At 26.5% G+C, this 14,015-nt stretch overlaps 2 protein-coding genes and 1 long non-coding RNA gene across 5 annotated transcripts in view; 2 read left to right on the top strand and 1 right to left on the bottom strand.

Moving 5' to 3' along the window:
* Window positions 1–2,191, top strand: part of LOC126840018 (uncharacterized) — a 6,220-nt gene extending 4,029 nt beyond the window's left edge. The window contains exons 10-11 of one of the 2 annotated variants that reach the window (XM_050575506.1): window positions 1,282–1,368; window positions 1,681–2,190. In XM_050575506.1, the coding sequence (XP_050431463.1) occupies window positions 1,282–1,368; window positions 1,681–1,940 (347 nt within the window). In that variant the 3' untranslated portion in view covers window positions 1,941–2,190. Of the gene's footprint in view, window positions 1–1,281; window positions 1,369–1,680 lie in introns of both variants that reach the window. The other variant, XM_050575507.1, reaches the window with a different exon arrangement.
* The window catches only part of LOC126840016 (uncharacterized), a 94,736-nt gene that overhangs the window by 23,724 nt on the left and 56,997 nt on the right, over window positions 1–14,015 (top strand). The window lies entirely within an intron of this gene.
* LOC126840023 (uncharacterized) overlaps window positions 1–14,015 on the bottom strand; it is a 73,713-nt gene that overhangs the window by 27,503 nt on the left and 32,195 nt on the right. The window contains exon 5 of one of the 2 annotated variants that reach the window (XR_007686011.1): window positions 6,015–6,112. The exons of the other annotated variant lie outside the window; for it this stretch is intronic. This is a non-coding gene — a long non-coding RNA (uncharacterized LOC126840023). Of the gene's footprint in view, window positions 1–6,014; window positions 6,113–14,015 lie in introns of those variants that run through there. 2 annotated transcript variants of the gene reach the window in all.

The following is a 14,015-nucleotide window of genomic DNA, read 5'->3' as shown; positions in this document are numbered from 1 at the left end:
CACTATAGCAAATTCAATTCAATATTATTTATTAATTAAAATTTCAGGCCATATTAATTTTTTGACAGCTGTACCGGGTAATAGATTTTGTTAAATTTGATAAAATTATTTCTAATATTTCATTCCTATTGAATTCGCCAAAGAGACTTTCATCGTATTGAATATACAGTGAAACATACTTCTTCCAAATTACTAGCACACATGTTTTTTCTTCCTTGAAATTCATCATCCTGTTTATAATAGAATAGAAAATTCAATGCAATTACATTAATTTTTGTGTTGTTAATTTCAGATCATCCAGAACATTCTCATGAGAAGAACAGGTAATACATTTCATTGCACTTTATGGAAGCGTTTCCAAACAGTTATTTAATATTCTTTATGCACACGAGATTTTTGTATTAATTTCAGAACTTCCAGTTCACCTAATGCAAAATAAAAACCTTTTTTCATATATTATATATTTATTATACTTATTGCATATTTATTATTTATAATTACTTTGAGAATAACAATATGTCCTATTGACAAATACCAATATGATATATCGGTCTCAATAATAAAATATATGTGGGTACATTAAAATGTATTTTGTTTTAAATTTTAGAAGTCTATGATGATTTATTCGACAAAATGATTCAAGACATAGAGAGTAAATTAGGTAAATATAAAAAAGAATGTATTTTTAAATTAAAAAAAGAACTATATATGTTTTATGTTTAAGATTTTAAAAAATCATTCGAAATAAAATTTAAACCGTTGTTTAAAATCGTTATACAATATAAATTTACATTTATACAATAATACTGCGCATTAATTAATATTGATCTAATTGACCTAGTGGGATGTTATGTATAAAATATATAAACCGGGACTTATTAACAGCAGAATAATTTGATGTTTGATGTGTTTGTTACAGGAATTGATATGCCAGGAGATTATTTGGGTGGTATGTACGATTGGTCTGATATTCATAAATAGCCTTTAAAAATTGTTTTAGAGTTGATCTTTGCTTAATTTTATTTATTATATTTTTTGTGTCAAAAAAGAATTGTAATAAATTCAACTTTTTGTTGAGGAAAGAGGGACAGAAAGTGAGACTACAGTGTTAATGTGTAATAAATTATTCGGGATTTGAAGTATAGAAAAAGTACATTTGTTGAGGTTCAACAATAATATGTGGTTGTACAAAAAGTTAGTTGTATCACAATTATGCGAATAATATATTATTTATCTTAATTATGTCTCCTCAACACGGTCTTTTAATAATTATTGTCATAGTTGAGGAAAAATTGGAAAACCTTGCAAACATGAGAAGAGACTTTGTTGCTTGGTCTTTAAAAAGTATAATCAGACGTCGTATGCTAGGTAAATATTATTATGGAGTTGTATGGTTTTTGAACGCTATTAATATATTTTTATATATTTAAGTTATTTGATAGGACAAGGATACAAATAATTTGAGATTTTAACAATTAACTAAATAAATTATAATTACTAACACGTACTTTCATGTAATACAAATATCATGGCTGTTCAATACGACACCATGCCTATTGTATAATTTTTTATGACTTCGTATTAACCTAATAAAATAGTTTTTTGTACCATAAGGATAAGTAGTATCTAGTAAGCTATTATTAGCAAATTAAAAAAGAAATGTTTCAAATTTTTAATCAGGATCTGTACAGGATGTTATATCGTTACCCAATTGTCGTTTGCTCGGAATATACTGGAGTACACTAAGTCCAGAATCATACATAAGCGAAGTTAACATTGACTCGCCTAGCCGTACATGTATCATAACAAGTTGTTCTGCTACCGAAATGACATTCAGGAAAATCGGTGCTACATGGTCAGTTTTTAGCTCATATGGCCTTGACAATACACTCGAGTATTACTTACAACACGGACGTCCACAAACTGCACCCACATACTAACCCATTGTCAGAAAAACACTGGCATCCTTATTTTGTTCTTTACGTAATATATTATAGTTCATCATATTATTATCACTATATACACTATAAAATCAGAAATTTTAAAATATTATACATATATTTAAGCTGACGGGAAAACAACCGTCTTAGGATTTTTTCAATAATATATTTCACATAATACATTTTTTGTATAGTAAGTACGTAATGCTATAAGCCTATTTCTGTATCATGTCAGGTCTATCAAAAAAATAAATAATTACCGAATAAGTAAAGTTGTATTTTTTTTTCATATAATCTATTCCAACTATTTATTACTGCTTCTAAATCCTTTCCTTGTATTTCTACCTTTATTAAATGATTGTGCAAATTTGGTTGACAGGTTCATCGTTTATATTTCTGATAGATAATTCATCTTAATGGTTATTATATAGAGATTGGATGCTATAGATTATATTATTTAAATTTAGTTCTAATGTTGAGTGGCTAAGTAAAACAGTGTAGAATATATTATTTGTATTGTATAGTCAATTGTGGAAAAAAATGTCTCGTTGGTCAACCACAATGGTATTGGTTTGGATTCATTGTGATTGAAATAAGAAAAATGTAGAGTACGAAAACTAATCCTACATAATATTTGATATCGAAAAAGAATGTCTATTTCAAATTTTTTATAGACTAACTCTTTTTGGTTTTTTTTATAGAATTTTATTTTTTTAACTATTAAATTTTTTTTTAAATATGTAATATTTTCTGTGTTGGAGGATGGTACAAAAATCAATTGTAAAAATACCTATTTGATATATATTTTATGTCAACATAAACAGATCATTCATTAAGTACATTAAATATATTTTTTTTAATAATTGTAACTTTTAGTTTTCCTTTTTAAAAACATTAACAATTAAGTATTTTAGAAACTATTATGTTACGAATAAAGCCTAAATGGATATAATATATATTATTTAACAAATGTTATTCAAAGTATATAGAAACAGTTTTATTAATGTGTGACGCAAAGGCAATGTTATATGTAAAAAACAGAACGTTCATGTTTCTAATAAACACCAGAGGCGGATAAAATATTTCGCTAGCAAAGAACAATTTTGGTTAGCGTAGTATCAAAAAATTGTCCAATATTTCAAATATGCCTTATATTATTAGAACCAAATATTAAATATATTATTATACAGATCTTTGAATCAGGAAATCATTGATGAATAAGTTTCTTAAAAAGAAACCCGTTTAAATAACTAAATATATTTGGCACAAAATGTACCTTGTGATAGCTAATAATTTAAATAAATTAGTACCTCCTCCTTAAATACAAAGTAGGTCCAATTAAATATCTGGTTATTAAAAGATCACAATACATTTGTTGCTGAAATAACTAATTCACATTTGTTCCTGTAATAATTTAGTTTGGCCGATTCTTAATTTAGTTATTTCCGCTATAAATTTATCGTGTCCTAATAATATTATCCCGTATCTTAAGTAGGACCAATAAACAATAAATAAAATATATAATACATATCGATATGTTAAGTATATGTGTGTTTAATTACTTAAAGTTTAAAAGTGTTATTTCACTTTTAAAATGATAAAGTATTTTTAAATTATTTTATTGAATTACATTTTTAGCTGAATAACTAAATGTATAATTGACTGATATTTGTTTTGAATTTGTGGATCTATCTCATTATTCTTACTGCCTAAATGGAAAACGGTTATCGGCAATAGTGTTCCACAGTAACTAAAATAAAATAATAATAATAATTATCGAATGACGAATTTATAGCAACTAACTAAACTATTGAAAATTGATGATCTTATATATTATACCTTAGAATATAACAGCTATGAGTTTACTGAAAATTGAATATGACTCAACATTCGACAATGTATTGATGGAATTGGTTTAGACTGATTGACTACAATAGTTTAATATACCAAACTTGCGGTTGGTAGTAGTGTTGCAGACAATAACAATTATCAATTTAAGTAGAGATAGTCCATATTAATATTAACCATACTGAAAACAAATGGATAAAAAATTTAAATAAGCTTCTTAGATACTTAAATAATTATATGGTAAATAAACAAATATTACTATACACATATATTAGTTATAATTATACAAGTAAGTAAATAGTAGTAGTAAGTTAGTTGCGGGCAGGGAAAGGGCACAAGACATATTCGTATTACAATGTGTTTCCTGTGTATTTTCTATCGAAAACAACTCTAAATTACTAGAATATTACACATATCTGGGTTTTTTATAAACCTATGTATTTGTACATGGCTTATATGGTTTGATGTAATTTATTTTTGGTGTTAAGTAAAAACAAGTTTATTTATTAATTCCCTTCAAGAAGCATATTATGATTAGAGTATTAAATTGGGGTTAAAATGGGGTCGATTGCTTGTCCGTAGTTCCGGGGGAATCTTGCAATTCAAAAAGATTTATTTCTCACTCGTCAGCAAAAATTATGCGTAGTGCGTTTGAGCGTGAACAGTGCTCAGAAGTGACCGGTACCAGGTTCAAACCCGTCGTTTCCATCAAAACACTTTTTTGCGTTTTCTTACAACTTTTATTCAACCTTTATGATAATTTATACTGTAATAAATCGAAAATTTTAAGCTTTTAAATTAAAATATATATACATATATATATAAATAATATGTGAATTAATTATATGACATTGTACATTTCAATATATAGATACTTACTTACGAAAACGAAAAAGAACAAAATAACTAAAGTAGATTAAAAAATTAATCTAAAAATAACGTTTGTTCCTGTAATCATTTAGTTGGGCCGATTATTTATTTATTAATTTCCGCTAGAAATTTATCGTGTCTCTATATTATCCCATATCTTAAGTAGGACATTATTTAACAGATATTATTCAAGCTCCCTAGAAATAGTTTTATTAAAGTATGACGCAAATGGCAATGTTATTTGTATAGTAACAGACCGTTCATATTTCTAAAAAACACCAGAGATGGGTAAAATATATCTCTAGTAAAAAACAACTTTGGTTTGCGTTGTAAAAAATATTTGAGATGTTTCCGATATCATTAGAACCCAATAATTAAAAATGTTAAATATATTATTATACAGAGCCTCAAGTCTAAGAATAAGTATCTTAAAAAGAAACCCGTTCAAATAAAACACAATAAATTAAGCACAAAATGTACCTTGTGGGAGCTAATAACTCAAATAAATAAGCAACTGACATGGAATTTTGAGAATTTCGTTCGTATTTTATATTTTTTTATGTATACAGTTGATCGCATAAGATGCCTACATCGTATTTTGTTGTTGGGGTTTTTTTAAGCATATCTAGTGAATACATTGGGTGATTGTGTACACTGCACGGTATAGCTGAGTCTTGAACACAAAAACAACTGCTATCTTAACACAGAACCAAAATTAACAGTGAATACTATTCGACCTAAATTTAATTTTTAGCAAAAAAAGATTTGTTAAATTCAAATTTCTTATACTTTTGAAAGACATCATAAAGGCATAGCCCTCAATAACTTTTTTAATCTGACGAAATTCTCAGGGAGCTCTAAGAGTTTTTAAATTGCCTGAAGATTTCTAGAACTCCCCCCTCCCATTTAAGGAGCTGATGGGTAATGTTTTAGGAAAACATTTTTCCTATAAACTCGTTCCTCTAGAAGGCAAAGAAAGGATAGCAGTTTTGGGGATTTAAGTCTGAAAAAAATTAATCTAAAAATAACATTTTTATGCGCTTTGGAGAGAATTCTATAATAGATTTTGGTTTTTTTCGATATTTGGATTGAAGTGTACTAAAGGATGTGTAGTGAAAAAGGGCAGTTTTATAATATTAATAAGCACATTCTATGATGAATATAATACAAATTATTTATTAAATATTTCAATACCCTCCCTCAGTAAATAATTTCTATAGGTCGACTTTCTCTTTCAACTGACTGACTCCCATTGCTGACCGTAACATCTCAAATCGTTGTTTTGGCAATGGTTTAGTTAGGATGTCTGTAACCAGGGTTCTGCATGTCAATATACTGTAGTTGAAATTGACCTTCCTCGTACTTCTCTCGAATAAAATGATACCGCGTCTGAATGTGTTTTGTTCGTCGATGAAACTCCGGATTTTTCACTAAACGTAAAGCTCTTAGTAGAACTATTAGTGTTTATTAATCAAAACACGATTAAAATTAATTAAAGTTTGTAATACCTCTTAGATATACGTTTTAAATTAAGAAAAAGTTATCAGAACTTTCTAGAAGATGACTGTTTTTCGGGATTATATACAAAAAAAAATATTTTCATCATCCTCGTTTTTCGTTTTTTTGTTAATTGTTAAAATACAATTTAAATAGTCAACAGAATCATTCAAGTTAGATTATTACCTTACAAAAAAACCAGTTTAACGATCTAGGAAATATTATGGGTCTAGTAATAAATGTATATATATATACATTCTTTACTGTGTGCAATTTGGTCCAACTTGAGAGATTAAAATTTTAGTGAAAGTTTATTCCAAAAGATGGCGCAATTTGAACAAATATCACAGCTGACAGCTAATCAGCTGACATATGGACGGTTGACAGCTGATCATATTTATTTATAGTTTCTGGCCAAAAAGAAATGGTTTTACATATCAAATTTTATAGTTACCATTTTAGTCTTCGATAGATTACCACCTTGACTGTAACATTTCAAAACATAGCCCAAAGAATCAGGACAACACAGAGTCCTGTACATGAATCTCGAAAACAAAACTATTGTTGATAAAAACAAAACCGTAAATTTGATAGTGACAGCAAACCAGTCGGGCATTAACACGTTTACCATTTTTTCCATAGGGATGGGGATAGGAATAGAGATGGTGATGGAGTTGGAGTTTGATAGTAAAATATAATCATAATAATGACTAATAATAAACTAATAATTTGTATAACTTGTGAGTACTATGTTCCAATTGTATTTCTTAACCCGTACGAAGCAGGGTACACGGGCAGCTAGTATATATATTTATTTATTTATTTGTTAATTTATTTATCATCCTAAAACTGTCTCGTTATGTATTTGGATTTTGTTTACGTTACAAGTCAGTAATAATTTCATTTTATAAATAAATGTTTTTTAAGTTTTTAAGATCCACTGTTTTTATACAAATTTTTAAAATTTATGTAACATAGCTCATTACATGAAGCTTGCTTCTGAAAAAAATGATTTAACTTTAGAAAATGGATCTGAAGCAAGTAAGATATTATACTAAAAATCATACACTAATATATATAGACGATTTGTTATATGTACCTAATAGTCAAGTTATCAGTAAATTTAAAATTATAGTTATTATCAATAGTTAAGAAAAGTGAACCGGATATGTAGAACAGTGTACATATCAATATAATATATAAATTAGCGACTTCTAATAATATAATCTAGGGAGAAATAGTCGGGTTTAAAATTATTCTAAATATTTTTATGGTACCTAGTTTAATTTAATTTTAATATTTTAGTATAGCAAAAATCTTCATTTGTTTATTCTAGATGCATTGGAGTATCTAATTGAGACAATGGTTGATGATATCAATGATGATCTTAACTACCAAGATTTCAGTAATCATAAGTATATTATAATTAAAAAAAATAAAGACAAGAGTAGAAAAAAATATTTCAAAATAATATAAAAAAATGCATGTCAAGTTTATCTTTATGCAATTGATAAGTGTCATAATTATTATATTTTTCACCGAAATCTAAATAAAAGCTTTATGAAAAAATACTGATGTTAGATCTAGCAACCTCGTCAGATAAATATATTTTATTCTCATCCCCAAAACTGCATCAATTCAGTCATTACATTTTATAAGGACTCCCTAGTCTATATAATATAATTTGTTTCTATTTTGACCTCGTCTTTTAATGTATAATTATACAATGTAATAATTTACTATAGCAAATCCAATTCAATATCATTAATTTATATAATGTTAATTTCAGGTAAAATTAATTTTTTGATCGCTGTACCGGGTAACAATTTTTGTTGAATTTTATAAAAAAAATTCTAATATTTCATTCCTATTGAATATTCGAAAGAGCATTTTATCGTATTGAATATACAGTAGAGTATATTTTTTCTGAGTTACTAATACACATGATTTTTCGACAGATTAGAGGGTAATAATTTTTTATTGCACTTTATGGAAGCGTTTCCACACAACTGTTTTTTATTCTTTATTCACACAAGATTTTTGTTTAAATTTTAGAACAACGAAATCTACCAATATTGCTAAGTAAAAACCCCATTTAATATTTCATATTTATTTTACTTATTCAATATTTATTAATTATAACTACTTTGAGAATACCAATTGAACCAACTAAAAAATACCAATATGACATATCGGTTTCAAAAATAAAAAATACGAATGTATATTAAAGTTTCTTTTGTTTTAGGAGCCAATCATTTCCTCGAAATAATGCTACAAGACATAGAAACTATAACACGTAAATATAAAATTTTAAAAAAATAGTTACATATTTTTGTAGTTACGATTTATAACATAATGCTATACATGTTTAATATTTAAGCTATTAAGAAACATTCGAATTAGAATTTAAAACATTTATTTAAACATCATTATAGAATATAAAATAATATTTTGCATTTATTTATATTGGTCTACTTAGTCTCAGTTATAGAGTGAATGATATGTATAAAATATGTCAACTGGGATTTATTAACTGCTTAATAATATTTTAATGTATTTGTTACAGAGATGACATTTTCAGGATATGCAAGACGTAATTACGAGTTTTTTTTTATAGTAAATAGCCTCTATTTAGAGTTGATAATTGCTTCATATGTGATTTGATTTATTTATTTTGTATATCATATAACAATTTTAAAAAATTCGACTTTTTGTCGAGGAGAGAGGGAGAGAGAGTGAGACTTAGTAAAAATTTAAGGTGGTATTTTGGTTGTAAATTAAATAGAAAAATGAATATTATTTCACCTCATCAACCTTAAGTTGGCTATACTATTGATGTGAATTAAATTCTTTGAATTTCAAGTATACAAAGAATACTTTTGTTGAGTATCAACGCTAATAAGTGGTTGTATAAAAAGTTAGTTTTGTCACAATTCTTTGTAATGCAATGCAACAATTATGTATAAATAGCGACTAAAATATTATTTATTTTTATGATTTCCTCGGAACACGGGTCATTTAATAATCGTTTTCATAGAAACCGAGGAACTGAGCGTTATTGTAAATAAGAGAAGAAAATACGATTTTGAAGCTTTAAAAATTATAATTCGACGTCGTTTACTTGGTAAATATTTTTATATTAAGCTGTATGGTTTTTGAATACCGTCAAATAATTATGTATATATAAGTATTCTTCTTCTTGCGAGTGCCCTTGCGGCTCTATAATTTAAATATAAATATGCAGGGTGATCCAACTAACGTAGGACACTCCTTTTCTCGGAAAATATGAATATTTTGAGAATTTTTTTTCCCTAAACTTTTAGATACATATTTTACTTCATTTTCCAATATTTAGAATATTCTTATCTTCAACCCTTATATGTTAAACAAGCATATAGCATTTGGTTTTTTAAATGAAAACGTATGTTTTTAATTTTATAAATCTGTAGACAACATTTTTAAAACAATTTTAGCGTTTGAATTTCTAATTTTTAACTATCTGTTCGTTTGCTATGACTTTATAAAGATTTGAATTTAAAATCAATATTTGTTAGTTTATCTGCTATTAATAATTATATTGACCCTTATCGGTAATACTGTTTTGATAATCAGACATAAATAACCTTCGCTTCACTTTTTTTTTTATATTATGTGAACAATCGATTCTTTATCTACTTGCTCGGACGCAAAGGTCACCTAGTATAACCGTCATCCGTTCAAATGTCTTATCAGTAGACTGTACATTATCTAAACCCCTATTTGCATTATAAAGTATGATTATATTATAACGATGATATTATCACATTATCATTATCATTTTGTTGTAATTCGGCATCTGTATTTACTATTTAGTACATAACAAGACGACACATATAATTAAGCAATTTAATTTTAAAAAAATTATTATTAAATTTTAAATATTAAGTGTGCTACACATATTTTGTGTTGGCGTTCGACACAGCATACTATTCAACCGCGTTATTGTTAGTTTAAGCTTATGGGTTCATTATTATTATTGGTCTATTGCTCACCTGATTTTTATTTAATAAACTGTTCTAATTGTTCCATAAGATTACAAACAAATTTCTATTTTATTTTATACACTTCCACCTACTTATAACTTAACTGCAACGTATACGAATGTTGTACTTCTCAAATCTCACCCATAGTGCGTAACATGCGTGTCACATAAATTAAATATTATGGTTACATAATGCATCGGTTATTATTACCTGCATTTGTAACAATTTATTTCCTATTAAATTTCTTAGGGCAGCAAAATAAATTGAGGCACGGTGAGCTATTCAGAATATATTTTGCAACTAGAACGCTAATAATATTAACCATCGGTAGGTATAACTGTCTAGTGATATCATATACTACTACATTAATATAATATACTAACACTTAATGGTGTACATCACTTAGAGTACATGGAAACAATTCCTGAAAAAACCATTTAGGAACTACCGCTGCCAAAAATTATTAAAATATAGAAATAACGGCCAAGTCTCACACAAGGGCTTATCGGTATACAAATTGGCCGTATATTTATCACAAAATAATTAATTAATCCTTTAGTATTTAAATAAATGGTTGTAGTATAAATTGGTATAGGTAACATTTTTAAATGATTAAAAAATCATTATGACCATTATATAATAAAAAAAACTAATCGTCAAAAAGGAAAAGTTATTAACGTTATAACCTTGTGCTGAAAAGCAAAATACGACAAACTATTAATTTTCGTTTCTTAAAAATGTGTAGGTACATAACTAAGAAAATATAAGCCAAATCACATACTAGTTATTTATTAATTTTTTCAAACAAATATATACATACAAATAAATATTAAAACATTAAATTTAAATTACTACTAAAAGCACACTGCGAATGTCTTATTAAATCATACAAAATGTTACTAATATAGCTTTTTTAATCAACCATTAATATTCAAAAAGAAATACTTGATATAAAATGTACAAATAATAGTCAAGCACTAAGTTTTAGTTTAATTTTATATTTCATCATCATATTTTCGTAATGCATATAAAATGCAGAATTTAGGTAAGATTAAAAAATATTAATTTACTAAAAGCTTGACATTTGATCTACTATAATAAAAAAATACAATCAAATATAATATATAATAATCTTTTAGTCACAAAACATCAAGTCTAACACAAATTTACGTTAAAAAAAAGAGTTATCAACTTTCCATAAAATGGAGTGACTTTCAAGTTAAATAAAACTACTATGTTTTTAAGATTTAATAATAGTTCTAAAAAATATTTTTTTATGAGATAATATTACTCGACACAAAATTTTGAGTTTGAATAACACTGATTAAAATTAAATTATTATAACAACATTATTAACTTACATATTTATGTTTCTATAAGATACCTAATCTAAAACAATATTATCAATATTTTGTATGTTTATCGGTTTACAAGCCAACTGTGTCTTCAATATAAAGACATAATGGTAAAAATACAAGATAATAGTTTAATCAGGTCAAGATACTATAGATTTATGAAATATGCATACATATATTATACGCACTTTTTTTGGGCATGATAATATATATAATACAGGAAGGTTAGGTTGTAAAAAAATTTGTCGAAAGTGTAGTCTACTGATAAGATATGTGAACAATTGACCAGACATGTATAAGGTGTCACGGTTTCCGACCGTGGGTAAAGAACCGCTACTCTATATATTATAAAAATTATTGTAGTATTTTTTATCACTTTATATTAACAAATAAAACAGTTTTGTCTTGCACCACAAAGAAAAGTAACTGGTAAGCTAATATTAGTAAATTAAAAAAGAAATGTTTCAAATTTTTAATCAGGATCTGTACAGGATGTAGAAGATGGTGCCTCTCTATTACCTAATTGTCGTTTGATAGGAATATACTTGAGTACACAATTGCCAACAACATACATAAATGAAGTTAACATTGACTCAACTAGCCGTACATGTACCTTTATATGTAGTTCTGCTACCGAAAAGACACTCAGGAAAATCGTAATAACTAATAAAATAGTTGTTTTTTGTACCATAATAATAAATAGTAACTAGTAAGCTAATATTAGCAAATTAAAAGAAATGTTTCAAATTTTTTATCAGGATCTAATCAGAATGTTTTGTCGTTACCAATTGTCGTTTGCTTGGAATGTACTGGAGTACACAATTTCCAACATCATACATATACGAAGTTAACATTGACTCAACTAGCCGTACATGTACCTTAATAAGTTGTACGTATACCGAAACGACATTCTGGAAAATCGATGCTACATGGACATTAAGAAACTCATATGGCACAGTCAATACACTCGAGAAATACTTACAACAAGGACATCCACAAACTGCACCCACACACTAACCTAATGTCAGAAAAACACTGTCATCTGTATTCTGTTTTTTACATAATATATTATAGTTTATCTTAAAATATTATACATATATTTAAGCTGGCGGGAAATCAACCGTCTTAGGATTTTTTCAATAATTTATTTCACATAATACATTTTTTGTACAGTAAGTAAGTAATGCTATAAGCCTATTTCTGTATCGTATCAGGTCTAACAAAAAAATTAATAATTACCGAATAAGTAAAGTTGTAATTTTTTTATCTAATCTAATCCAATTTATTACTGTTTCTAAATCCTTTCCTTATATTTTTACCTTTATTAAATGATTGTGCAAATTTGGGTAACATGTTCATCTTTTATATTTCTGATAGATAATTCATCTTAATGGTTATTATATAGGGATTGGATGTTATAGATTATATTATCTAAATTTAGTTCTAATGTTGAGTGGCTAAGTAAAACAGTGTAGAATATATTATTTATATTGTATAGCCAGTTGTGGAAAAAAAAATGTCTCGCTGGTCAAACACAATGGTATTGGTTTGGCTTCATTGTGATTGAAATAAGAACAATGCAGGGTACGAAAACTAATCCTACATAATACTTTAAATCGAAAAAGAATGTCTGTTTCAAGTTTTTTATAGACTAACTGTATTCGTTTTTTTTTTATAGAATTTGAGTATTTTATCCTATGTATAGTTAAATTGATGTTAATTAGCAAATATTTACCTTATAATATTAAATTAAATTAATGTTAGCTTAAACAACTTAGCGATATTTAATGAATCGTGTGGACTTCATTCTTTTGAATTAAATTAGCTGGTCAATTATTACAATTTATAATTATGATTATGATTTAACGATGCTAATATGGCCAGGGAACTTAAAGAGATTTAAGTAAATATTTCACTTGTTTGAATAAGTGTAGTAAATTTTTCTAACGGAATTATAAATCGAAATGTTTATTGTTAATGAACTCCAACGTACGAGACATTATATTAACAGCGCCAGCAAAATATTCCCGTTTACCGATGCGTAGGTATTAGATTACTCGAATATATATGTTTTTTTTATATACATATATTATATCCTATATATATGTATGCTTGTATCATATAAGTGTATATTGTTGATCTGTGACATAGGTACAAAAAATAAGGATTTTTTTTTATATAAATAAGCTATACAATTGCAAAAATTAGATTTTGCTTAACATAAACATATTATTAATTACGATTATATTTGCAAATATGCTATTATTTAGTTAATTTTTCACTAGATTATTGTTATTTAACACTATAATTTTATTCTGTTGGTATGTAAATTAAAGATATAGAAGTATCCACGTATGGGTTATAAAATCTGCTCGATTGTTAGGAATACAAATATACTATAGAAACATATTTAAGCCCAAAAATTATTTTATTTTTTTGTAGGTGCTCCTATTTTTCCGTGTGTCGGGAGCGGTCGTATTACA

Source organism: Adelges cooleyi, unplaced genomic scaffold (assembly GCF_023614345.1).
Source record: "Adelges cooleyi isolate 19-005CV unplaced genomic scaffold, UGA_ACOO_1.1 ACOO_flye_CR_arks_rails_tigmint_CR_PRNA_33, whole genome shotgun sequence".
NCBI classification, from domain to species: domain Eukaryota; kingdom Metazoa; phylum Arthropoda; class Insecta; order Hemiptera; family Adelgidae; genus Adelges; species Adelges cooleyi.
The sequence above is the reverse complement of the archived record's forward strand: the minus strand, read 5'-3'. Positions and strand labels throughout refer to the sequence as shown.